Source organism: Rattus norvegicus, chromosome X (genome assembly GCF_036323735.1).
Source record: "Rattus norvegicus strain BN/NHsdMcwi chromosome X, GRCr8, whole genome shotgun sequence".
In the NCBI taxonomy this organism is placed as follows: domain Eukaryota; kingdom Metazoa; phylum Chordata; class Mammalia; order Rodentia; family Muridae; genus Rattus; species Rattus norvegicus.
Window position 1 is genome coordinate 3,744,806 of NC_086039.1, and position 27,879 is coordinate 3,772,684.

The 27,879-nt window shown below is 42.2% G+C and overlaps 3 protein-coding genes across 7 annotated transcripts in view; 1 reads left to right on the plus strand and 2 right to left on the minus strand.

The window, feature by feature from the left end:
- Positions 1-27,879, plus strand: part of Syn1 (synapsin I) — a 55,196-nt gene that overhangs the window by 19,061 nt on the left and 8,256 nt on the right. The gene's annotated exons all lie outside the window — the stretch shown is intronic.
- Positions 5,327-6,022, minus strand: LOC102555453 (60S ribosomal protein L12-like). Its single transcript, NM_001409215.1, has one exon. The coding sequence runs from the start codon at positions 5,963-5,965 to the stop codon at positions 5,468-5,470; it is 498 nt and encodes a 165-aa protein (NP_001396144.1). The 5' UTR covers positions 5,966-6,022; the 3' UTR covers positions 5,327-5,467.
- Positions 21,704-27,773, minus strand: Timp1 (TIMP metallopeptidase inhibitor 1). 4 transcript variants are annotated; one of them, XM_039099406.2, is made up of 7 exons: positions 26,294-26,446; positions 25,902-25,943; positions 25,423-25,551; positions 23,554-23,633; positions 23,239-23,365; positions 22,915-23,039; positions 21,704-21,970 (listed from the first exon to the last, which is right to left on the minus strand). In XM_039099406.2, the coding sequence occupies exons 3-7, from the start codon at positions 25,541-25,543 to the stop codon at positions 21,770-21,772; spliced, it is 654 nt and encodes a 217-aa protein (XP_038955334.1). In that variant the 5' UTR covers positions 25,544-25,551; positions 25,902-25,943; positions 26,294-26,446; the 3' UTR covers positions 21,704-21,769. The 4 variants fall into 4 exon arrangements, with proteins under 4 accessions (XP_038955334.1, XP_038955335.1, XP_006256670.1 ...); XM_039099407.2 differs by having other exon boundaries at positions 25,423-25,554; positions 26,294-26,403; XM_006256608.4 differs by lacking the exon at positions 25,902-25,943 and having other exon boundaries at positions 26,294-27,773.

The following is a 27,879-nucleotide window of genomic DNA, read 5'->3' on the forward strand; positions in this document are numbered from 1 at the left end:
GGCAGGAAGATCTCTATGAGTTTGAGCAGTGCTACCTAGCCTGAGAACTTGTCTCAAATAAAATAAAGGTAATAGATAAAAATAGACTGTGGTTTAAAAAAAGACTGCATTTGTTGAGTTTGCCCAACTACAGCTAATGTGTTTAAAAATATTGATAGTAAGCTAGGCTAATCTATACTGCAAGGTAGGTTAAATGTATTAAATGTGTATTTTCCTTTGTAATACTGGGAATTGAGCCTGGGGCCTCACACACTCTAAGCAAGTGTTCTATCACATATGCCTTTTTCACATAACTCAAAGTCACTCTTATAAAATATTTTAGTAAGCCCGTGTTTTGCTTTTGTTAGGGTCCAAGAACCACCAAAGAATGATACCGCAGACTCAAATGGTATGCAAAAGCAAAGAGTGTTTATTCATCAGAATTTCCTGCAAACAGGGGTCTCCCCATTTGGAAATAGAGACTGAGGTGTGTGCTTTGCAGGATCAATTTAAAGCTTGTTAGGAATATGGGTGCTTTGTGATTGGTTAGTCCTCTGGGAACTTTCCAGGATAGCAAAGCATCCTTGGATTGGCTGCATACAGCTGTGGTCGGCTAACCACCAGTTCCTGGATCCAGGTTCTCATTTCTGGGAAACAGAAATTTAAGCCTAGTCGCACAAACTGCCAGTTTGCAGCCTATCATGAAGTCAGCCTGGCTCTGGCTAACTCAGTCCTCTCACTTTATGTATTTTGGAGCTCTGTTGTTACTGGCATATGTGCTATTTGTTGCATCTTCTTGATGAATTGTTCTTATTATAAAATACAATTGTCTCTATTGACAATTTGCTTAAACATCTGGTTTATCTGATATTTGTATGGCCATTCTATCTCTGTTAATATTTACATGGTATTTTTTCATCATTTATGGTCTTCCTATTTTTGTATTTAAATATAAAACATGTCTCTTGAGCTAGCAAGATGACTCTGCAGTTAAAAGTGCTTGACACCAAACCTGATGACCTGAGTTCAGTCAGAATCTACATAGCAGGAAATAACTATTCCTGTACACACACACACACACACACACACACACACACACACACACACACACACACACACTGTAATATAAATAATAATAAATATAATAAAAGGGTTTTTTGTTTTGCTTTGTTTTGTTTTGTTTTTGAAGACTGTTATCCAGCTGAATGTGGTGGTACATACCCAGCACTCAGAAAACAGAAGCAAGAGGAGATTTGTAAATTTGAGACTAGCCTAGTCTCTACATAGCTCTGAGACAGTCAGTACTACATACAGAGACTCTATCTCAAAATAATCAAGAACAGGAACAACAACAACAAAATAAAACTAGAATATTGTCCATACACACAAAAAATATTAAAAATAAATAAATGGATTAATAAAATTTGTCTCCTGTAGACAGCATATAGCTAGGTCATGTTTTATATCCATTATGCCTTTTAGAAAGATTTTATTTTTTAAACACATGAGTGATTGCCTACATGTATAATGGCTACCATGTGGGTGGTAGGAATTGAACCTGGGTCCTTTTGCAAGAGTAGCAAGTGCTCTTATCTGCTGAGCCATCTCTCCAACCCCATTCTGCCTTTTTTTAATTGGATATTTTCATTTCAAATGTTATCCCCTTTCTCAGTTTCCTGTCCATAAACCCCCTATCCCACCCTACCCCTTCTTCTATGAAAGTATTCCCCCACTCAACTCTTTCCACCTCCCTGCCCTGACATCCCCCTACCCTGGGGCATTGACCCTTGGCAGAACCAAGGGCTTCTCCTCCCATTGGTGCCCAACAAGGCCATCCTCTGCTACATATCCATCTGGAGCCGTGGATCTGTCCATGTGTACTCTTTGGGTGGTGGTTTAGTCCCTGGGAGCTCTGGTTGGTTGGCATTGTTGTTCTTACAAGATTGCAAGCCCCTTCAGCTCCTTCAATCCTTTCTCTAAATCCTCCAATGGAGACCCTGTTCTCAGTTCAATGGTTGGCTGTGAGCATCCACCTCTGTATTTGTCATGTTCTGGCAGAGCCTCTCAGAAGACAGCTATATCAGGCTCCTGTCAGCATGCATTTCTTGGCTTCATCAATATTGTCTGGGTTTGGTGGATGTGTATATATATATATATATATACACATATACATATACATATATATATATATATATATATATATATATATATATATATATGGGTTGGATCCCCAGGTGGGGCAGGCTCTGAATGGCCTTTCCTGCTAATCTTATTGGGGAATCCTTTGTGCATGATAAGCCACTTCTACTGGTTTTAGATTTTTCTCTTTGTCTTTCATAAGTTTGTTTATAATGTGTCTAGATATGTGCCTCTTCAAATTTATTCTACTTGGAGTTCAGCAAGCTGCTTAAAATGCATGGCTTACTGTTTTTCATCAAATTTGGAGTTTTGCAGTCATTGTTCCTTCATATATTCTGTGTCCTATTTCTTCTTTCCTGTCTCTTTTTGTGACTTATATTTTGTGTGTGTGTGTGTGTGTGTGTGTGAGAGAGAGAGAGAGAGAGAGAGAGAGAGAGAGAGAGAGATAGAGTGTTAACATGCTTAATGATGTTACACTTACCATTAAGCTGCTGTTTAGTTTAAACTTTTTCTGTTCCATAGACTGTCTAATCACAATTTACTTTTCTTTGGGTTCACTAATTCTTTAGTCTGGAACAAATCTACTATTAGTTTGGGGCAAGCTTTGGCTACAAAGCAAATGCCATGCTTCCCTGGAGCTTTATGTCAAGAACCTGTTTTTGGCTTTGGTTTTGTTTTGCTCTATTTGTTGTTTAGTTGGTTGGTTGGTTGGTTGGTTGGTTGGTTTTTTGAGACAGGGTTTCTGTCCTGGAACTCACTGTAGACCAGACTGGCCTTGAACTCAGAGATCCAGCTGCATCACCCTCTCAACTACTGGGATTAAAGATGTGTGCCAGCACTGACAACAAAATCCTGTTTTTTTTTTTAATGGAAAAAATTACCTACACGCATTTATATACTTAAAATTACTGATGTATAGACTTTTTCTACTAAGTCTAACTTACTAGCTTAAGTATAAATTTTAAGAGACTCTTATTGTCCCTGTTAAGATTTAGTGACAGAGTACCTTGCTGGATCAAAGATCAGAGCCAAGAAATGGATGCCTCAGCAGAGATCATACCATGTTACAAATGAGATTTATTGGGGGAAAAGGGAGCAAAAAGCCATCTCAGAGTGGGACATCAGAGAGGCAAAGAGATCAGAAGACAGAGAGTAATCTGTGATAGAAGGAACATTTTAAAGGATTGGCAACTAGTGATGATTCTTAAGTGCTGGCACTGGGTTGCTGAAGGCAGGCTTGGGGAACAACTGATTTCTAACATCCCTCCCTTTTGTTTATTATAAAATGTAAAGAAATAGGAAGGGGTGACTGGTGAGGCAGGAATGGGAACACCGTCTTGTTTAGACTTTCCTGCTGTCTGAGAGTATTAAAATCTTTGGGGACCCAAGAAAGCTGGGATAATGGCCAAATCCTAGAAGAACAGGCTGTTTCACTGGCTCTCCAGGCTCTGTGGAATCATCTGGGGCAAGGGAAGTACAGTTCTAGTTGAAGCAGTTTCTGAAGCTGGATCACCTTGGATTAGTCACTTTGAAGTTGTTTGGGATACAAATTTTGAGGGAACACCTGGATCTGGAAGGATGCTGAAACAGATATATATATATATATATATATATATATATATATATATATATATATATATATATATATATATGTTAGGGGCAGAAGATAAAGAGTTTAGGGAGATTTTTTTTTCTTTTTAGGCCTATGGTCTTGGTAGTTGAGGTATGGGAGTCCCAAAACCAGGGAAAAGGAGAGAGATTCCACCCTGAGGAATAAGTGAAACAGGCAAGTAAGGGAACAGGATTATTTGCAGCACTTATCTGGAGTTCATTTGACCAATGAAAGATGCTTTCAAGCTGATTCCCTGAAACTTACAAGAAATTTTTTAAGTTTACAAAAAGAGATAAGTTTTAGAGATGTTAGCATTACTACTGTTTGTAATCTGTATTGAAATCCACATTCTGGAAAAGACAGTAGACTCACACCTTTTTGTCATAGTAGAAGCTTGGGAAATTATTTTGGGTTAAAAGCATGAACACTCTTTAAGGTGAGCTTAGGGAGTACAGAGACTTCCCATGGAGCAGAAGGGCAAAAGCTTCCTTCATTTTCAGTATGAATATGGATGATGAAAGCAGAGCTTCTTTTCTATATCCAGAAGACTGGCCAAATATAGATTAGACAGAAATTTTTAGGACAATGAAAAGCACTTTTAAATCCACATTTAGAAGATAACAAAAGGGCGTTTAAAATCTTGAGCTTGTGACTATGATAATAGTAATCAGTGCTTACCAGACCTAGATAAATATTTTATGAGAACTCCACTGATTAATGTTAAAACTCTGAACTTTTGAAGTTTTTTATATCAATAGCATATCTGAAGAAATCTGAAACATTTTTCTTTTTTATACCTTAAGTCACTTTCTTATCACAACTTAAGCTTCCATATCGTCAGACCTTTATAACTTGCATTTACACATCTTGGACCCTAAAAATGTTTCTTAGATCCTCACAACTTAATCTTTCATCCTTTCAGACCTTACATAAATTTTACACCTTTTTTTCTATCCAGTTGTTACCACAAAACTCAAGTGGTTGATTACTAAAGCAGTCATTGTAAACGCAATTCCTTTAAATAAAGGAATAGTAAAAAGTTACTTTGAAACCTGGTTTGTGACCTTACTTTTACATGTGAAGAGAACTGAGAAGGCATCTGAAGCCTTGGTTGCTGCTGTTACACTGATAAATCTATCACTAGCCCATTCATCATCCCCATCAGGGACCTGAGAAGGATGAATTTCACCTGAGTAAGCAGGAAGTGCAGATCAAACAGCTCCTGAATCTATTAAAAATGACAGAGATTTGCTGGCTATCTGGAAAATCACCCTAGGTCCCTCTGTAGTTGTTGGAGGCAGAGGTCCTAGCCCAGCATCAGTTTTTGGCTATCAGACCCAGAAGATCCAACAGACTTTCCTGTAAAGTAGGAACTTGGGGGAAAACAAACAGACTTGTCTAGGCAAAACAGGGCAATCAACTCCCCAGTGTCATGCTTGTCCATGGTTTGGACAGGAAAGTGGTGACAGGTAAAGTGAAGGGCAGCTTTTCTACATTTAAAGCACACTGCAAGGTGGAAATTCTTCTGTATCCATTATCTTCTTTGGAAGAGTGCTACCAAGAGCTGGCATATCTATTACAAAAACTTTTTTTTTATCAGATAGTCTTTTATTTAAATATTTTCTTGTTGCTTCTTTTTTTTTTTTTTTTTTTCGGAGCTGGGGACCGAACCCAGGGCCTTGGGCTTGGCAAGCGCTCTACCACTGAGCTAAATTCCCAACCCCTTCTCGTTGCTTCTTAACTAGCTGGGCACTCCACCGCACCGCTGTTGATGTCATCTATGATGTCATGAGGGTGGCGGCCGTCCACATTGCAGCCCACAGACTGTGCAGTACCCAGGATCTCCTTGATAGTTCCAGAAAGTTCTCTGGCCAAAGACCGGTGTCTCATCTGCCGGGCAATGTTGACAATCTCATCAAAAGTGATGTTTCCATTGTGTTTAATGTTTTTCTGCTTCTTCCTGTCTCTTGGTGGCTCCTTGAGGGCTTTGATGATCAGGGCAGAGGCAGAGGGCACCACCTCAATCTGGGCCTGTCTGTTCTGGATGGTCAGTTTCACTGTAATCCTGAGGCCTTTCCAGTCACCGGTAGCCTTGGCGATGTCATCACCAACTTTTTTGGGAGACAGACCCAGAGGACCGATCTTAGGGGCCAAGGCGGATGTGGCGCCGACCTCGCCTCCGGTGCACCTCAAGTACACGACTTTGATCTCGTTGGGGTCGAACTTGGGCGGCATGGTGGAGGTGGCTGGTGTCGGATGAACCCGGATTCGGGACGACCCACAAAAACTTTTTAATAAAGATTTTAAATGCCATACTCATCAGATCTCTGAAAAGTTTGAGGATCATTGATATATTAAGCATACCTGATTAGTTTCTTGCTTTAGACTTAACATTGAAACATATACAGGAGAATGAATAAAGCTTATTCTGTAATTGATTACATTAGTACTTAGCATGACTACAAATGTAGTTTTGAACACATTAAGGAATTTGGTCATTGATAAGATGACTATTAACTTGGTTAGAGGCACAGCTCAGAGGTCATATTAACTTGCATGTCTTAATTATTCTTAACAGTTTATAATAGGTTAGTAGCTGTTATAAGACTGGGACTTTACATTCCATCCCTGTTAGGTTTAACCTTTAAAAAATAACAATTACTTATTCAATTTAATTGAATCTCTTCTAGTATTGAAATAATACTTTTTAATCATAGATACAATTCCTAGGAAGACTGGCAACTTCACTGATCCTTTTATAATGCACTCTTATAGATTATTACAGCTAAAGCTTAAAAGACAAAAAAGTTAGACAAATACTACTGTGAACCTGAGTAGACTTTAGGAATTTACTAATCTCAATTATCAAATATACCATATTTATCAAGCATATGTTGTTACTTATCTAAATTTTCTAGCAGCTTGGTGTTGAACAGTTAGCAAAGACACAAGTAGTTAGACATAAATCTTAAATCAAGTTTTGTTAATCTGAATAGGCCTTTATAGCCTTAAATTTTTATCCTCATATACAGTTTAGTCTAAACCAGAGTCAAATCACATATATAGTATGCTGTGGTAAATATAACCATAAATTTGTATCATCATATAAAAGCCAATATCAATCCAAGATATTTGAGACTTGCTTCCTTAGTCTAAAAGGAGGTACAATGATAAACAGATAAACAGGACTAAGAAGTTTTACAAATGTTGCTTTATGGTCTGTGGTCATATAAAGTGGTAAAGTCACATGGCATATCCTTTTTAACCTTAGTAAAGATGGTTGCCAGCCTTGTGGCTGCTTACATCCAGACGAGGTCACCAGAAAAGATGGAAGAGAGCCACATGATTGCTATTTTAAAAATATCTATTTTCCTAGCAGACACACACACACACACACACACACACACACACACACACACACACACACACACACAGTTTTTAGTGAGAGTTGAATTCAAGTCACATACACTCAGAGTTGAATCCAAGTCACATCCATATGCATATAGACTTGAATACAAGTTACATATATACATATATACTGAGTCATATGTATAGATTTTTTATTATAAGTCTTTTGTTTCAGGTTTAAAGTCAAATTTTATTACAAATTTTATACCATACCCAATGAATTGGCAAATCCTCAGATCAGAGTTTACAGCATCATCTTAACAAAATTTTGACAACAAAGTACAAGGAAATCATAGAGATAACATATTTTTAAGAGTGGGAAGTAGAGAAAGTAAAGAACAAAGTAAGATAAGATATTTAGGGATCATTTTTCTGGGCAGTAGCACTTGTTAACAATTGTTGAGAATTCAGAAATTGAGTTTGCCATATTTTTTTGCCATTGATCTGTACAGAGGCCAAGATGTTGTAATAAAATCTGAGTCCATGGAGGAAGAGAGAGTCAGAAAACTGAACACTAGTGTGTTCCCATAAGCTCCAAGAGGGGACTGAGGGCTGAAGCTGTGGGATTGCATACTGGAGCCAAAGATAATCAAGACATCTGCAGAAGGCTGCAAGAGCCACAGAAGCCACATAGATGCCCACAGAGGCACAGCAGGCAAGAGGGAAGCAGCAGCTGAAGGATTGGACTCTAGAATTTGGAATCAAACTCACTAACAAACTGTACACATTTTTACAGATTTATTTATTTATATAAGTACACTGTAGCTGTGTTCAGACACACCAGGAGAGGGCATCAGATCTCATTACAGATGGTTGTGAGCCACCATGTGGTTGCTGGGAATTGAACTCAGGACCTCTGGAAGAACAGTCAGTGTTCTTAACCACTGAGCCACCTCTCCAGCCCAATTGTACATACTTTAGGAGAGTTAGATTCCCAGCTTCATTTGGAACTGCTGTAGGAAGGAATAGGTGTGTGCTGGGTGTGTGCACCTGCAGCTGGCCTGCTCCATTGTCTTTTTTCTACTCCCTTTAGTCCAACTCGAGCTCCCACTTTGCAACAAACTTACAGATCCATCAACCATAACTTAAAGACAGGACTTCTACAAAGTGTGTGGGGGAGAGTACCAGACACAAAAAACAGGGCTTGGAATGAAAAATAAATAAATAAGGAATGGGGAATTTTTATTCCATTCTGATCCTTGTAATATTTGTAAGGGTCCAAGATAATATTGGGATTTATGGTACCATTAGTTGGCCATATTTTTATTGATTACCTAAAGGGTATTAAGACCAGATTTGACTGCAAAGGCAGGTAAGTTTAGAGGCCCTTAAGTCAAGCACTAAGTGGAAAGGTCTGATGTTCTGCAAGAGGTATCTCATAGGTGAGGCAGAAGAGGAGGTCCAAGGCCTGATGTCCAAGGCAGCTCACAGACTTAGGAGGACTGAATGAGGAAGACAAAAGCCAAACAGTGGGTCATCACCTCACAAATGGGGACATAGGCAAAAGTTTAGCCTGGCTAAGCCCAAGGAGAGACTCGGTGTGTGGTACCAAGACTTTCAAATGAAACCAGAAAGTGAAAACTGAGCTAAAAATGAAGCCTCACCTAGGGGAAAGAGTCATAGATGGGTATTTCCACTTTCAAGATTACCAGAGACTCGGAAAGCATTTAAGCTAACTGAGAGGGATCACTCCCCAATTGCCAGTGATGGATGGAAGGCCACTAGATTGGTGGTCCAAACGGTGGCTCTGTTGCAAATGGAACAAGTGGGTAGGGCCCCGGTATGGTTTAGAATGCTGGTGGTAGGGGTTGGGGAGTAGAGTGGAGTGGTACAGGGGGTGGTGGTGAGTGCACAGGCACCAGGAGAACCTAAGGAGCCATCAGCACCAATGATAGGATATAGCAACAGGGTGTCTTGGCAGATGGGAACCAAGAAATGCTGCTGCAGAAATCACAGGACACAGGGGCTGGGGATTTAGCTCAGTGGTAGAGCGCTTACCTAGGAAGCGCAAGGCCCTGGGTTCGGTCCCCAGCTCCGAAAAAAAAAAAAGAACCAAAAAAAAAAAAAGAAAGAAATCACAGGACACAATAGATCTCAGGCACGAGGTTTGTAGAGGGGTGTGAAAGTCATCAGAATGGGGACATGAGAGAAACAGAGAGAAAGAGAGAAAGAGACAGAGAGAAAACAGAGAAGACAGAGAGTCTTAAAGACAGAGAGAGTAAAAGAATAATCTGTGATGGAGGGGACCTTTTAAAGGTTGACGAGTGGTGATGACATAGTTTAGCTGCTGGCACTGAGTTGCTGAAGGCAGGCAGCGGGAAGGCTTGATTTCTAACAGTCTCTGTGTTTATATCATGTTTTCTTATTTCTTAGTTCGTACATTCTTGTTGAAAATGTCCATCTTAATCTTTTTTTTTATTAACTTGAGTATTTCTTATATACATTTCAAGTGTTATTCCCTTTCCCGGTTTCCCGGCAACCATACCCCTCCCCCCTCCCTTTCCTTATGGGTGTTCCCCTCCCAACCCTCCCCCCATTGCCGCCCTCCCCCCATAGTCTAGTTCACTGGGGGTTCAGTCTTAGCAGGACCCAGGGCTTCCCCTTCCACTGGTGCTCTTACTAGGATATTCATTGCTACCTATGGGGTCGGAGTCCAGGGTCAGTCCATGTATAGTCTTTAGGTAGTGGCTTAGTCCCTGGAAGCTCTGGTTGCTTGACATTGTTGTACTTTTGGGGTCTCGAGCCCCTTCAAGCTCTTCCAGTTCTTTCTCTGATTCCTTCAACGGGGGCCTATTCTCAGTTCAGTGGTTTGCTGCTGGCATTCGCCTCTGTGTTTGCTGTATTCTGGCTGTGTCTCTCAGGAGCGATCTACATCCGGTTCCTGTAGGCCTGCACTTCTTTGCTTCGTCCATCTTCTCTAATTGGGTGGCTGTATATGTATGGGCCACATGTGGGGCAGGCTCTGAATGGGTGTTCCTTCAGTCTCTGTTTTAATCTTTGCCTCTCCCTTCCCTGCCAAGGGTATTCTTTTTCCTCATTTAAAGAAGGAGTGAAGCATTCACATTTTGATCATCCGTCTTGAGTTTCGTTTCTTCTAGGGATCTAGGGTAATTCAAGCATTTGGGCTAATAGCCACTTATCAATGAGTGCATACCATGTATGTCTTTCTGTGATTTGGTTAGCTCACTCAGGATGATATTTTCCAGTTCCAACCATTTGCCTACGAATTTCATAAACTCGTTGTTTTTGATAGCTGAGTAATATTCCATTGTGTAGATGTACCACATTTTCTGAATCCATTCCTCTCTTGAAGGGCATCTGGGTTCTTTCCAGTTTCTGGCTATTATAAATAAGGCTGCGATGAACATAGTGGAGCACGTGTCTCTTTTGTATGTTGAGGAATCTTTTGGGTATATGCCCAAGAGAGGTATAGCTGGATCCTCAGGCAGTTCAATGTCCAATTTTCTGAGGAACCTCCAGACTGATTTCCAGAATGGTTGTACCAGTCTGCAATCCCACCAACAATGGAGGAGTGTTCCTCTTTCTCCACATCCTCGCCAGCATCTGCTGTCACCTGAGTTTTTGATCTTAGCCATTCTCACTGCTGTGAGGTGAAATCTCAGGGTTGTTTTGATTTGCATTTCCCTTATGACTAAAGATGTTGAACATTTCTTTAGGTGTTTCTCAGCCATTCGGCATTCCTCAGCTGTGAATTCTTTGTTTAGCTCTGAACCCCATTTTTAATAGGGTTATTTGTTTGCCTGCGGTCTAACTTCTTGAGTTCTTTGTATATTTTGGATATAAGGCCTCTATCTGTTGTAGGATTGGTAAAGATCTTTTCCCAATCTGTTGGTTGCCGTTTTGTCCTAACCACAGTGTCCTTTGCCTTCCAGAAGCTTTGCAGTTTTATGAGATCCCATTTGTCGATTCTTGATCTTAGAGCGTAAGCCATTGGTGTTTTGTTCAGGAAATTTTTTCCAGTGCCCATGTGTTTCAGATGCTTCCCTAGTTTTTCTTCTATTAGTTTGAGTGTGTCTGGTTTGATGTGGAGGTCCTTGATCCACTTGGACTTAAGCTTTGTACAGGGTGATAAGGATGGATCGATCTGCATTCTTCTACATGTTGCCCTCCAGTTGAACCAGCACCATTTGCTGAAAATGCTATCTTTTTTCCATTGGATGGTTTTGGCTCCTTTGTCAAAAATCAAGTGACCATAGGTGTGTGGGTTCATTTCTGGGTCTTCAATTCTATTCCATTGGTCTATCTGTCTGTCTCTGTACCAATACCATGCAGTTTTTATCACTATTGCTCTGTAATACTGCTTGAGTTCAGGGATAGTGGTTAGCCCTGACGTCCTTTTATTGTTGAGGATAGCTTTAGCTATCCTGGGTTTTTTGTTATTCCAGATGAATTTGCAAATTGATCTGTCTAACTCTTTGAAGAATTGGATTGGTATTTTGATGGGGATTGCATTGAATCTGTAGATTGCTTTTGGTAAAATGGCCATTTTTACTATATTAATCCTGCCAATCCATGAGCATGGGAGATCTTTCCATCTTCTGAGGTCTTCTTCAATTTCTTTCCTCAGTGTCTTGAAGTTCTTATTGTACAGATCTTTTACTTGCTTGGTTAAAGTCACACCGAGGTACTTTATATTATTTGGGTCTATTATGAAGGGTGTCGTTTCCCTAATTTCTTTCTCGGCTTGTTTCTCTTTTGTATAGAGGAAGGCAACTGATTTATTTGAGTTAATTTTATACCCAGCCACTTTGCTGAAGTTGTTTATCAGCTTTAGTAGTTCTCTGGTGGAACTTTTGGGATCACTTAAATATACTATCATGTCATCTGCAAATAGTGATATTTTGACCTCTTCTTTTCCGATCTGTATCCCCTTGATCTCCTTTTGTTGTCTGATTGCTCTGGCTAGAACTTCAAGAACTATATTGAATAAGTAGGGAGAGAGTGGGCAGCCTTGTCTAGTCCCTGATTTTAGTGGGATTGCTTCAAGTTTCTCTCCATTTAGTTTAATGTTAGCAACTGGTTTGCTGTATATGGCTTTTACTATGTTTAGGTATGGGCCTTGAATTCCTATTCTTTCCAGGACTTTTATCATGAATGGGTGTTGAATTTTGTCAAATGCTTTCTCAGCATCTAATGAAATGATCATGTGGTTCTGTTCTTTCAGTTTGTTTATATAATGGATCACGTTGATGGTTTTCCGTATATTAAACCATCCCTGCATGCCTGGGATGAAGCCTACTTGATCATGGTGGATGATTGTTTTGATGTGCTCTTGAATTCGGTTTGCCAGAATTTTATTGAGTATTTTTGCGTCGATATTCATAAGGGAAATTGGTCTGAAGTTCTCTTTCTTTGTTGTGTCTTTGTGTGGTTTAGGTATAAGAGTAATTGTGGCTTCGTAGAAGGAATTCGGTAGTGCTCCATCTGTTTCAATTTTGTGGAATAGTTTGGATAATATTGGTATGAGGTCTTCTATGAAGGTTTGATAGAATTCTGCACTAAACCCGTCTGGACCTGGGCTCTTTTTGGTTGGGAGACCTTTAATGACTGCTTCTATTTCCTTAGGAGTTATGGGGTTGTTTAACTGGTTTATCTGTTCCTGATTTAACTTCGATACCTGGTATCTGTCTAGGAAATTGTCCATTTCCTGAAGATTTTCAAGTTTTGTTGAATATAGGTTTTTATAGTAAGATCTGATGATTTTTTGAATTTCCTCTGAATCTGTAGTTATGTCTCCCTTTTCATTTCTGATTTTGTTAATTTGGACGCACTCTCTGTGTCCTCTCGTTAGTCTGGCTAGGGGTTTATCTATCTTGTTGATTTTCTCAAAGAACCAGCTTTTGGTTCTGTTGATTCTTTCTATGGTCCTTTTTGTTTCTACTTGGTTGATTTCAGCTCTGAGTTTGATTATTTCCTGCCTTCTACTCCTCCTGGGTGTATTTGCTTCTTTTTGTTCTAGAGCTTTTAGGTGTGCTGTCAAGCTGGTGACATATGCTCTTTCCTGTTTCTTTCTGCAGGCACTCAGCGCTATGAGTTTTCCTCTTAGCACAGCTTTCATTGTGTCCCATAAGTTTGGGTATGTTGTACCTTCATTTTCATTAAATTCTAAAAAGTTTTTAATTTCTTTCTTTATTTCTTCCTTGACCAGGTTATCATTGAGTAGAGCATTGTTCAATTTCCACGTATATGTGGGCATTCTTCCCTTATTGTTATTGAAGACCAGTTTTAGGCCGTGGTGGTCCGATAGCACGCATGGGATTATTTCTATCTTTCTGTACCTGTTGAGGCCCGTTTTTTGACCAATTATATGGTCAATTTTGGAGGAAGTGCCATGAGGAGCTGAGAAGAAGGTATATCCTTTTGCTTTAGGATAGAATGTTCTATAAATATCTGTTAAGTCCATTTGGCTCATGACTTCTCTTGGTCTGTCGACATCACTGTTTAATTTCTGTTTCCATGATCTGTCCATTGATGAGAGTGGGGTGTTGAAATCTCCCACTATTATTGTGTGAGGTGCAATGTGTGTTTTGAGCTTTAGTAAGGTTTCTTTTACGTATGTAGGTGCCCTTGTATTTGGGGCATAGATATTTAGGATTGAGAGTTCATCTTGGTGGATTTTTCCTTTGATGAATATGAAGTGTCCTTCCTTATCTTTTTTGATGACTTTTAGTTGGAAATTGATTTTATTTGATATTAGAATGGCTACTCCAGCTTGCTTCTTCTGACCATTTGCTTGGAAAGTTGTTTTCCAGCCTTTCACTCTGAGGTAGTGTCTGTCTTTGTCTCTGAGGTGTGTTTCCTGTAGGCAGCAGAATGCAGGGTCCTCGTTGCGTATCCAGTTTGTTAATCTATGTCTTTTTATTGGGGAGTTGAGGCCATTGATATTGAGAGATATTAAGGAATAGTGATTATTGCTTCCCGTTATATTCATATTTGGAAGTAAGGTTATGTTTGTGTGCTTTCATTCTCTTTGTTTTGTTGCCAAGACGATTAGTTTCTTGCTTCTTCTAGGGTATAGCTTGCCTCCTTATGTTGGGCTTTACCATTTATTATCCTTTGTAGTGCTGGATTTGTAGAAAGATATTGTGTAAATTTGGTTTTGTCATGGAATATCTTGGTTTCTCCATCAATGTTAATTGAGAGTTTTGCAGGATACAGTAACCTGGGCTGGCATTTGTGTTCTCTTAGGGTCTGTATGACATCGGTCCAGGATCTTCTGGCCTTCATAGTTTCTGGCGAGAAGTCTGGTGTGATTCTGATAGGTCTGCCTTTATATGTTACTTGACCTTTTTCCCTTACTGCTTTTAATATTCTTTCTTTATTATGTGCGTTTGGTGTTTTGACAATTATGTGACGGGAGGTGCTTCTTTTCTAGTCCAATCTATTTGGAGTTCTGTAGGCTTCTTGTATGTCTATGGGTATCTCTTTTTTTAGGTTAGGGAAGTTTTCTTTTATGATTTTGTTGAAAGTATTTACTGGTCCTTTGAGCTGGGAGTCTTCACTCTCTTCTATACCTATTATCCTTAGGTTTGATCTTCTCATTGAGTCCTGGATTTCCTGTATGTTTTGGACCAGTAGCTTTTTCCGCTTTACATTATCCTTGACAGTTGAGTCAATGATCTCTATGGAATCTTCTGCTCCTGAGATTCTCTCTTCCATCTCTTGTATTCTGTTGGTGAAGCTTGTATCTATAGCTCCTTGTCTCTTCTTTTGGTTTTCTATATCCAGGGCTGTTTCCCTGTGTTCTTTCTTGATTGCTTCTATTTCCATCCTCAATTCCTTCAACTGTTTGATTGTGTTTTCCTGGAATTCTTTCAGGGATTTTTGTGTCTCCTCTCTATGGGCTTCTGCTTGTTTATTTATGTTTTCCTGGAATTCTTTCAGGCATTTTTGCGATTCCTCTCTGTAGGCTTCTACTTGTTCTCTAAGGGAGTTCTTCACGTCTTTCTTGAAGTCCTCCAGCATCATGATCAAAAATGATTTTGAAACTAGATCTTGCTTTTCTGGTGTGTTTGGATATTCCATGTTTGTTTTGATGGGAGAATTGGGCTCCGATGGTGCCATGTAGTCTTGGTTTCTGTTGCTTGGGTTCCTGCGCTTGCCTCTCGCCATCAGATTATCTCTAGTGTTACTTTGTTCTGCTATTTCTGACAGTGGCTAGACTGTCCTATAAGCCTGTGTGTCAGGAGTGCTGTAGACCTGTTTTCCTCTCTTTCAGTCAGTTATGGGGACAGAGTGTTCTGCTTTCGGGCGTGTAGTTTTTCCTCTCTACAGGTCTTCAGCTGTTCCTGTGGGCCTGTGTCTTGAGTTCACCAGGCAGCTTTCTTGCAGCAGAAAATTTGGTCTTACCTGTGGTCCTGAGGCTCAAGTTCGCTCGTGGGGTGCTGCCCAGGGGCTCTCTGCAGCGGCAGCAACCAGGAAGACCTGTGCCGCCCCTTCCGGGAGCTTCAGTGCACCAGGGTTCCAGATGGTCTTTGGCTTTTTCCTCTGGCGTTCGAGATGTGTGTGCAGGGAGCAGTCTCTTCTGGTTTCCCAGGCTTGTCTGCCTCTCTGAAGGTTTAGCTCTCCCTCCCACGGGATTTGGGTGCAGAGAACTGTTTATCCGGTCTGTTTCTTTCAGGTTCCGGCTGTGTCTCAGGCAGGGGTCCTGCCGCTCCTGGGCCCTCCCCCACGGGAGCCCAGAGGCCTTATACAGTTTCCTCTTGGGCCAGGGATGTGGGCAGGGGTGAGCAGTGTTGGTGGTCTCTTCCGCGCTGCAGCCTCAGGAGTGCCCACCTGACCAGGCGGTTGGGTCTCTCTCTCACCGGGTCTGGGAGCAGAGAGCTGCTGCGGGCCAGGATCCGCGGGTGTGGGACTTCCGGTAAACACAGAACGTGCCCGGTCCTAGAGGAATTCTGCTTCCGTGTGTCCCAAGCTCACCAGGCAGCTTTCTTGCAGCAGAAAAGTTGGTCTTACCTGTGGTCCCGAGGCTCAGGTTCGCTCGTGGGGTGCTTCCCCGTCCATCTTAATCTTATGTGGCAACTCAGGAGTAGTTTTTCCCCACTCACCCCAAGTATATTTCTGTTGTGTTGTTAGTGACTTTCCTGAACTGATTATTTAAAGTTTGAATTAAAATTATATGCAGCCACAGAAGCCTCTACTCCATTAGTGAGCCACTCTTTTTTTTTAAAAATTATTTTATTTATTTATTTACATTCCAGCTGTTGCCCTCCTTCCAGTCCCTCTTCCCACTCCTCCTCCCCCTTGCCTCTGAGAAGGTGATTTCCAGCCCCCCCAACCAGGAATCCCCCTTCCCTGGGGTCTCAAGTCTTTCAAGGATTAGGTGCATCTTCTCCCACTAAGGCCAGACCAGACAGTCCTCTGCTGTATGTTGGGCGGGGAGGGGTGGGTGTGTCAGACCAGCCAGTGTATGCTGCCTAGTTAGTGAGCCCATTTTCTTTTTTTCTTTTGAGACAGAGTCTTACTGTGTAACCTCAACTTGGCCATACAATTCTCCTGCCTCCGCCTCCTGAGTGCTAAGAGGGGCTTTATAGTACAGCATTATATTTTGCATTGATACTCTTCATTTGTCTGAAGTAAATTTTGATATTCAGTGTGTAGCAGTGCTGTAGTTTATTCTGGAAGTGCATGCATGAGAGAATGATCACATGACAAGACAGGAAACCAGGAGATTCAGGGACTAGGCTCATCCTTTTTATAACAACCCATCTAGGGAATTAACTAAGGTCCCATGAGGACTACATTAATGTCTTCCAAGCACTGTATCCCCAAAGGCCTAACCACCTTCCATTGGACCCTCACTTCTTAAAAATTCCATCCCATCAACACAACCACACTAGGGACCAAGCTTCCAACACATGAACCTCTGGGGAAATACCCAAGCTGTATCCAAATGGTAGCAGGTAGGTAGATATCAGTTCACTTTTTACCTTATAGGTAACTACCCCCCCCAACTAATCTAGTATGCCATCCCTTTCACATATTAACATTTCACATATATGTGAAGAATGTCTTAACTCTGTTCTGTTCTCATCGCTTTCTCTGAACTTATATTGGTGTCAAATGTTTGTTCATTTGTTTGTTTATTCTATGAAATAGGCTGACCTTAAACTCCTTATGTAGCTGGCCATGGTGGTGTAAGTCTTTAATCTCAGAACTCAGGAGGCAAAAGCAGAAGGCTCTTTCTGAGTTTGAGACCACTCTCATCTACATAGTGTGTTTCCGGACAACCAAGGCTATGTAGAGAGACCCTTTCTTTAATACCAAAGGGAAAAAGAAAGTAAGAAAACGTATGTGTCCAAGATTGGCCCTGAACTCCTGATCCTTCTGCCTTGACTTCCAACCTGCTAGGATAACAAGTATGTCCCACCACACCTGGCATCACAGCACCTTAATATTTTCTCATTCATTTCTGATATCTAGTTGGACAGCCATACTTCCTGGCTTCTTGTATAGAGGTTATTTTGTCATGCACAGAGAGCAGGATTTCTGGGCCTGGCAAATAGACCAAGCTAAAAATGGAAGTGGAGTGGTAGAGGCATTAGACTCCCACAGGACAACTTACCAAGTCTTTCTCTTTTGTCCAACCACTTTGCTGTGAACCATGGAGGATCAAAAGCCAGGCCTATATTTTCACTGCATCATACTACATCAGGAAGCTTTGATGGAGATGCCCATACTCCATCTGAGGTTGGAGTTACTCTAATTCAATGTCCCACCTGTTTCCAGGAAGGATGCAGGATTCCTCTGAGGACTGTCTAGCTCTGTTATATCTAAATGGTCAAAAGTGGAGAGTAGAGTAAGGCAGGGGAAGGTTCCCAGAAGCAAAATTGAATGTTTCTGCACCTCCACTCTCCAAGCCTTATGATTTGGTCATGTCAATTTTGTCACACAAATTTGAAGTGGTTGTTGTGGAAATAGGGAATTCCCCTCTTTTGCTGTCTCATATCAGAGACTTGTGGTACAGCAAATAGTTACTGAGTGCTCACAGCAAGTAGTGTCCAATCCCAAGACCTCTCAGGCTCTAGTCCCTTCCCTGGGTCCAAGATTCCTGGTTCCATGAAGAGAGGATACTTGGAAGTAAGAATAAACAATGTTAGAAATGTGGTAATTGGGGTTCGGGGAGGAGACAAGAGTGAGTGAGGAATTAAAGGAAGGACAGAAGTGGTGTGCTGATGAGGTGGGAGAGTTATTTTTGGGTGGTCCGTGGTTTTTGTTGTTTTGTTTTAAACCAGTGTTTGACTATGTAGAGCAGGCTGGTCTTGAACACACAGAGATCTGCCTGCCTGTCTCCCAAGTGCTGGGAACAAGGAACAGTTGGTCAGAAGTAGAGAACAGGGATAGGGGAGCATAGACAAGGAAGAGGACATAGAGAGTAGCAGAGTATGGTGGGGATAAAGGAGTTACAGCAGGGGATTGAGAGTAGGGACTGTGAACAAGGAAGAGATGACTGAGAATAAGGAAGAAGGATAGAGAGCAAAGACAAGAAGGAGCAAATGAGGAAGAGCAAAGGAGGGCAGGGAGCAGAAAGAACAAGGGACAATCTGGGACACCCAGAGGAAATAGATGGCTGCAGGCATGCCATTCAGGGACCAATGCTATCTTTTCTTATCAGTATTCAAGAAGGCCTTTTATGCTACCCCTGGACCCTTTCCAAGGACTCAGCGCTGAACCTTGTGGAATGCTGCTTCTCAGCCTGAGGAGAAGTCAGTAAAATCATGCTCTAGTATGCCTTGTTAGGATGCACATGGTACTCAAGTCTCCAAAATTCCAGTCACTATGGGTTGGGGACAGGATTTGCTATTGCAGGCAAAAATTAGAAGTACAGTAACCTGTGTTGGTGACAGAAGTGGGGTTGAAATGGTGGCTTTATTCTGAGAGAGGCCTGAGGATAAGGCCTCCAGAATGTGAAGAGATCAATTGACCTACAATGAGAAATTAATTCCCAAAGGAAGGCTGGATTCATGGCAAGAGCCTGGGGCTGAGTGTTTGGGAGACAGGAGCATCTGGTGTCAGAGAGGGGCTCCTATATTAAGGTAGGGGGCCAGTAGGCACTTGAGAAGGGGCTCCACCTCCATTGGAAGTTGCTAGAGAGCTCCACAAAGAACTCGTCAGGATACAGAAGCTTGATGGAAGATAAGTTATCCAAATCTGGGAGGTGTGGCCTAGACACTGCTGCCAGTATGAACTAGTTCATCCTACTTTCTCAGACCAGGTATGGCTCCCACTGGAACCAGTAGCTAGTTCGTAGAGAATTTATCTGGAGCTTTAACCACATCTTAATGACTCTCAACCAATCTTCCTTCTTATTTTTCTACTGCTTTTTTCTTTTCCCTTCTTCTTTCCTTCCTTTCTTTTTTGTGGTACTGGGTATCAATCTCAAGGCCTTGTTAGGCAAGTTATCTACTACCATTGAGCTACATCCCTCTCATTGGTTTTTATTTTTTGAGACAGGATCTCACTACATAGTCCAGACTCACCTGAAACTACAAATCCTCGTTCCTCAGCATCTTTTTTTTATTTCACTTTTTATTATTTTAAATTGTATTGGTGTGGGGGTTATGCGTATATTAGTGCAGGTGCCTGCAGAAGCCAGAGGAGTTATATATTCCTGAAACTGGGATTAGAGGTGGTTGCAAGCTCCTGGTATGGGGGCTAGTAGTCAAACCCAGTTCCTCTAGAAGTATATGCTCTTGACCACTGAACCATTTTCCCAGCCCCCTGCCTCAATCTCTTAACTGGTAGAAATGCAGGCATGTGACACCTTAACTGACTATAAGTCTTTCTTTAAAAGTATTTATTTTTATTGAAAGTATGTATTCAAGTGTGTTTGTGTGTATGACATATGAACACTTTAGAGGGTGCACATGGAGGCCAGAGAAGAACATTGAATATGCTCCTCTAGTATTTTCCACCCTAATTCCTGTGTGTCAACACAGTACTTCAGTATTCTCTCTTGAGTGCCTCAATATGAAACTCTGGTTCCCAGATCAGAATCTTTGTAGTATGGGTCAGGACCCTGGGGCTGGAAGAGGTTGGACAGACCTGAACCCCATCTGTAGGAGCTGGAAATCGTAGAGCGATGTTTGTCAGGTTTTCCATTCAAATTTTACAGAGAAAGATGATCAAGAAATTTGAGGGTCACATTTTGAGACCTGCATGGTCCTAATTTTAAACTGTGCATGGGCCTAGAGTATATAGCCTAATATTACAGGGCTTTCTGCTTGCCTGGCATATATAAAGCCTAGGTTCAATCCCTAGTACCACAAAGGAAAAATAGAAAGTAAATACATTAAGCCCTAATCCCATATCTGTGTACAGTGAGTGTTCCCTGCAGAGTTGGTCAGAATGAAAGGAACAAGAGGATCAAAGCTAGAGGGTTTTCAGCATCACTCCTTTGCTCCAGTGTACTTCTGTATATAAGGTCAGCTGTATCCCATTTTCCAGAGTCCCTGGCTAGGTGACATCTCTAGGTCCCCTTTCTTCCACTTAAGTCAGGTTTAGGAAGTACAAAGGCTTGGATGGAGCATCTTCACTAAACTACCAGGATAACCCTTGCGGTAAGGAAAGACACCAATTAATATGAGGGTATTTTTTTTTCAGCAAATTTGTCAATGGATAATATCTGTGAATAGGAGAATTTTCAGCTGTGGGGTAATTTATTACTTGCTTGGACAAGTAGGAATTAGAAATTTCTATAGGAGGCATGGTCTGGTGGAACATACCTATTATAATCCCAAGAATGAAGAAACTGGGGCAGGAGGATTGCAGTGAGTTTGAGGCCAGCCTGCCTTAAAATGGGTGGGTGGCAAAATGAAACTGGGGAGATGTCTTAGTGGGCAAAGCACTTGTCATGCAAGTATGATGAACTGGTACTAAATCCACATAAAGCTGGGCAGTGGTAGCTTGCTTGCATCTGTAATGTAAACTGAGGGGGGTTGGAGAAAGCATACTAGGACAGCTAGCCTGGTGTGTGTAGTGAACAATGAGACTCCGTGTCAAATAACATAAAGCTGAGGTCAAACATCCAAATCTATCATTTGCGTGTCACGGCATTTATAAGTCTTTTCTGATACATACCAGCACATAGAGATAAAAGGAAACAAAAAATTACTATACTAAGATGTCTCTAAGTTTTGAGTAGAGGAAATATTCAATAAATTTTAGTGGTGATTTTGCAGGTTCTCAGTGCTAATGCCAATGTTGAGATTCACCAATATATTAAAATTTTTATAAAGCATAAAAACTCAACACCTTTTTTTGTTACTTTGTTCTTCAAGACAGGGGTTCTCTGTGTAGTCCTGGCTGTCCTGAACTTCACAAACTCACTCTGTAGACTAGTCTGGCCTCCCTTCCCCCATTTTTTTTCACTAGAGATTGAACCTAGGGTTTTCTACATGCTAGGCTTGTGCTCTACCACTAAGCTACATTTCTAGCCTCCAAACTGAACATTTAGTATCTTTTCCTCCTTCATTGGTCCCTGGAAGCTCCGAGCAGGTTATCAGTATCTTGAGTTTGTTCCCAGACATTATACAGAAACACTGCTGCTGTGTGATAGTTCTTTATTTCACCATTTAAGAGAAAGAAAGATGGAGGAAAGGTAAACAGTGTTCAGGCTTCAGCTTTTGCCAGGGGAAGGCTTCGGGTCATCGAGACCCCAAGGTATTGCCAGGTGCACAAATCTGGATTCCGTGGCAGGCAGGCAAAGTGATCGCTCTGGTAGCCCTTCTCAGAGCCCATGAGGATCTGATCTGTCCACAAGCAATGACTGTCACTCTCCAGTTTGCAAGGGATGGCTGAACAGGGAAACACCTACAAGAGAGGAGAAAGGCCCATCTCTGAGGACTTCTCTTTCCCTTTGTTCTCTTCCCTGCATAGAGTCTTTCACACACTCTCTCTGGCAACAGGGAGCTGCTGGGAAGGGTTGATGTTGCCCCACTTGTGCTTAGACCCAAGATGTTCTCCCATGTGGGGAACAGAAAGCCAATGTTCTGCAATGGTAGTTATGGAACTGTCACTTGAAGTCACTCAGGCAGACCTCCTGAGGAACTGTCCCACAGGGCAGAGAAGTAATAGTATGGGAACAGTTGGCATGCAGGGAGAGCAAGCATAAGAAAAGGCAGCAGGGTGCTGGAGAGATGGCTCAGTGGTTAAGAGCTGTGACTGTGCTCTTCAATAGGTCCTGAGTTCAATTCCCAGGAACCACATGGTGGCTCACAACCATCTGGAATGGGATCTGATGCCCTATTTCAAGCATCAGAAGACAGCTACAATGGACTCATAGACATTAAATGAATAATATTTTAAAAAAGAAAAAAAAAAGAAAAGGCAACAGAGCTCTCAGACAATGAGGGGTGTGGGGAGTTAGTCAGAGGATATTTGGTGCCACCAGGGAACAGTTTTGAAACAGTCAGATGGCTGACATGTCCAGGTGGATTTGGAGAATAGTACTTTGAATCTTTGCAGATTATGCCTGGGAAGCAAAATCCAATCTAGGGAGGTCAGAAACAGACAGTGGTGTCCCGGAATAGTCACAAAGGAAAGTTAGACAGTGAAGGTTCAGGGAACAGGCAGTCCCAAGATAACAGAACAACCAGAATTTCCAAAAGAGCAGTCCCAGGCTGGAACAATGGCAAGAGAAATCAAAGATAGTGAGTGGGTTTGGGAAGCAGCTTCAATGGCATATAATAGTCAGAGGGAAAAAGAAACCATTCCAAGACTTATCTCCAGGAGGAAAACTGGATCCAGGCACTTACTGTGCACACCCCACAGCCAGCACTATAGGTCTTTACGAAGGCCTTTTGCTGAGCAGGGCTCAGATTATGCCAGGGAACCAGGAAGCTGCAGGCAGTGATGTGCAAATTTCCGTTCCTTAAACGGCCTGTAAGAGAGGCAAGAAACCAACAGGCTTTTGATTGGCTGGGTGGTATCAGAGTGGTCACCTAATTAGCATTAAGTTACAGACCCTCCCACTCCCATTTCAACCAGGCCCTTTCTCATTAGAGCCTAGCTCCTCCCAGTTGCCAGAAAACATCTAAGGATGAAGGAATGTGGCCCAAGGCGAAGGGGCGGAGCCTCACCCGCGATGAGAAACTCCTCGCTGCGGTTCTGGGACTTGTGGACATATCCACAGAGGCTCTCCATGGCTGGGGTGTAGGCGAACCGGAAACCTGTGGCATTTCCCACAGCGTCGAATCCTTTGAGCATCTGCCCATGAGTGACAAAAACTGTATCATTTACTGACATAATCCTCCCACTCCACTCTCTTTCCTGATGGCAATATGTCTAAACACAAGTTTACAGAAAACATCCACACCAACGAAAGGCTAGTTGCTTCTATTTTGAGTGGGAGGAAGAGGTTAGGTAACTGCTATGAGGGGAGGGAGTAGAAATACCTTAGTCATCTTGATCTCATAACGCTGGTATAAGGTGGTCTCGATGATTTCTGGGGAACCCATGAATTTAGCCCTTATAACTAGAGGAAAAGAAGGGGAAAATAAGGATTCAAATGGGCAGGCAGCATGAACCCATAGCAGCAAAACATATACAACATAGTTCAAATAGACAGCACACTTGATGGCTTCCACATCAGTTGATTCATCTAAATATTGTCTATTCTTTTAAGCACTGTTTTAAGCCCTTTTCATATATCCATTTGTTGGCTTACTCAACAAATGTTTTGGAGTGCCTGATGTATGCCAACCACTGTTCAGGGTCTTAGGGAAAGGACAATGACCCAAACACAGGAATCTATTTCCTTATGAAGCTCACATTCAAGTCAGGAGGAAACAGACTAACATTATGTAGCCAGAAATGGTGGCACAGGCCTGTAACCCCAGTTCTGTCAGAGCTTGATGGAGGATCGCTTTAGTATGAGTTCAAGACCAGTCTAGACAATTTAGCGAGAACTTGTTTAAAAATAAAAATTCACAAGAAAAGGGTTGGGTTTGTAGCTCAATTGTGCGGTGTTTGCCTAGGTCCTAGGTTCAATCCCCAGTATGGAGGAGGGAGAAAAGGTATGTGGATTGTTAGAAGCTATTAAGTGTGTTGGGAAATTAGAGAGGAAGTTGACAGATATTCTTTGCTTGACCACAATTTATTCAGGCTCATTAACCTTCTTCCAAGCTCATTAGTGAAGTTTCTCTTTCAAATACAGTTGTAGGGAAGTACCTTAAATTAGCTTAGTGAAAACACCAACCCTCATCTTATTCTCCACAGTATGTGATGGGACCACCAGACAAGTTTTCCTCAAGAGTCCTAAACTAGGTGTGGTGGCACAGACCTAACAATCTCAGCACTTGGAAGGCTGAGTGAGAAGAATCAGGGCTTCAAGACCAGCCTGAGTTATATAGTGAGACCTAGTCTCAAAAACAGAGTGAGCTTAAAGTCTATAGAGATGGCTTAATGGTTAAGAGTACTTGCTGCTCTTTGAGTTCCCAAGTTTGGTTCCTAGAATCTACATAGGGTAGCTAACAACCATCCATAACTCCAGCTCCAAGAGATCTGATGCCTTGGGAACTCCACAGGCACCCATACACCACACATGGAACACACACAAACATACACATAAATAAAATAAATCTTTTTAATGGACTTAGCCTGAATCCTCTTGCCTTTGATATTTCTTTTTGTTTAAGATTTATTTTATGTATATGAGTACACTGTGCTGTCTTCAGACATACCAGAAGAGGGCATCAGATCCCATTATAGATGGTTGGTAGGATTTGAACTCAGGACCTCTGGAAGAGTAGTTGGTGCTCTTAACCACTGAGCCATCTCTCCAGCCCACCTTTGATATTTCTTTTCAGTGATTTCCCATTCATCAACATTAAATTGTTCTTTGGCCATAGAGTTCCATTTGCCTATGCAATGTTGAAAGTTAAGCCCAATATCAATATCTATCTAAAATCAATCTCTCTCTTTCTCTCTCTCTCTCTCTGTAAATTCTGATTATCATAGTTCTAAATGAAGTCTGCCTTTCTGTGTCCTAACAAGGGATCAGAAGTACTATGTGGCTGGTATTAAAATTAAAGAAAGTTGGCAGGCACCTCAGTAAGGTGACTTTTGAGAAAGCCATGCATGTGGATAACTACAGAAAAGCATGTACATGGTACTGGGAGCAGCCAGCACAAAGGTGGGCTTAAGCCCAAGGATGTCAGTGTGGCAAAAGCAGATGTACGGAAGGGTAAGTAGAACTGTCCTAGGGACAACTACTGTAATGATCCCTACTAGACTAAGACAGACAGAAAGAGGGACAGACTCACCCAGGTCCGAGTTGCAGAAAGCTGTCTGTGGGTGGGTTGGGGCACAGCTACAGGCTTTACTGGAAGCTATCAATGATAGCAACAAGAGGATGCCAGAGGCCAGAGATGCAAAGGGCGCCATCGTGGTATCTGCTGGTAAAGACTAGGTGTTAGTAGGTTCCCAAACCAATGGCTTACATGGCCGTTGGCTCTAGGGAGACTCAGGAACTCTTTAGGTTAGAGAACACAGTTGGTGAATAAGGGAGCTGAGAACTTTGAGAATTTAACAGAATTGGGGAAATCTGACATTTGTGTAGTGATGAATTTGGAGTTTGGGAAACTGGAGAAGTATAATGGGGAGTTAGGGCTATTAAAATATAATGGGCTGGGAAGTTCAGAGATATTGGGGGATTTAGAATAGGTTTGTGGTTTTAGGGAGCTGGGGAAAATGGGGGGTTAAGGGTCTTGGGGAATTTGGAGGTTTACAGTAATAGGAATACCTCAGGAATTTGAAGGCAGAGGAATTTTTGAAGTTCCAGGAGCTAGACATGGCAAAGAGAACAGGGGTGTTACAGGAGCCGTAAAGATTGAGGGACAATGAAGAAATTTGGGGGAATTAGCAAGTTAGGAAGTTTTAAAGGCATTAAAGGCTTGTGGGTTTGGGGCACTTTGAGATGAATGCTAAGAGCATGAAAGAGTCTGGAGAGTCCCGCTGGGGACAATCATTCAGGACGCTCTCCCTTTATATTCCCCCTTGGCTAACTAGAGATCCTGATACCTGCAAGCCAAGTTGAATGGTTAGTCTGGCAAGGGACTGGATGGGCCTCGTGGCCGCACCAACACAGGCTCCAAGCAAACCCCAGTTCTGCCAGGACACCCGGCTCCCACTTACCTCTAGCGTGTCTCTAGGAGTCCGGATCAGCAGTGATGGAGGCAGGGACTGGCGGTGGAGAATAAATGTCCATGCGAGGGGTGGGGTTGGCGCGGAAATCACTGCCTCCAGGCTTCCTGGACGCATTACTCATCCACCCACTGCTGAAGTCAAAGCCTAGGGGCGGGCCCCAGGCTGAGCCCAAAGTACTCCCTCTTCTGCCAGCCAGCCCACTGCGCCCCCTTCCCCCAGCTCCGTCATGCACATTCCTTCCTGGCGGCCTTGAAGGGAAGAAGGGAAGAATAAAGACCGCTTAAGCCCCTGAAGCCTTGTGCCTCTCCGGTTTCCCACATTCCCCAAACTTCCTATGGCTGAAGCCAATAATTTCTTTCCCACGCCTTTCATCTACTATGTAACAATCTCACAAGAAGGCCTTTCCTGTGGATCTGAAATTCTGGTGAGGGGTGGCAGAGGAGAGACAAACTAGAAAAACAGTTGAGGGACATGACATGGGAGAAGGGGCACAAATACATAGTGGGGAAATTGATAACACTGAGAGTGTCTATGACTTATCCAGGATGGCAGTTGAGTGTGGCAGAACTGGGAGGGAACTGAGGCTGCATACAGACAGAGCCCAGGTAGTGACTTCTTCCCCAAACTTTGCAGTGGCTGCACATACCAGTGAAGATGTTTGAAGATATCCTTGGCTACAAGAGACCCTTAAGGTCTTAAACAGAAACAAGACCAAACAGGCAAATAGCTGAAGTGAAGAACTTTGTTAGGGTCACAGGACAATAAAGATTTAAACCTAGGCTTCCTGACCTGGAATACTAACTCAAGCAGGGTACAATCTTTGACAAGCAGGGAATGGTGTGGTGAGCGTTGCAAGGGGATGGGGGGAGGGAGGGGGTGAATGATGGTAAAAGCTAGTGAGTCAGTAGAAAAACCACCATCCCTACTCCATCCAGTCTTCCCCTTCCCCCACCAACCAGTCCACACCCCTGGTGGGAGTGGGAATGAGGCAACTGCTGCCCACCAGCTTTCTGATGATGCAGGAATATTCCCTGGGGTCCTGTAGAAGGATTCTATGGGCTGATTACCACCCTCAATTAAGATAGGGAGGACAGACCAATAGTAATGACAATGGTTTTAATCCCAGGGGGCAAGCTGATCCAGAAAATTAGAGGGTATCTAGTCTATACAGTGAGTTCCAGGACAGCCAGAGATACATAGGAAGAACCTGTGACAGAGAGAGACAGAGACAGAGAGAATGTGGTAGTGATGATCACAGCTACTTATTGAGTACTTACTGTATATCATTGCCAAGGTCTTTATGTACAATTTACTTTAGCTAATTACATTTTATTAACTTAGGTAGCTTAGTCCAATAACCACAGGACACAAAAACCTCCTGCCAGCACTCAACAGAGTATTCACTGTGTACAATACACTCTTTTAAAGGGTTTGTATTTTACATTGTGTGTGTGTGTGTGTGTGTGTGTGTGTGTGTGTGTGTGTGTGTGTGTACCTGTACTTATGCCATGGCATGCCTGTATTGTTTAGAGGACAACTTTCAGGGGACAGTCCTCCTTCCCTATGGGTTCTGA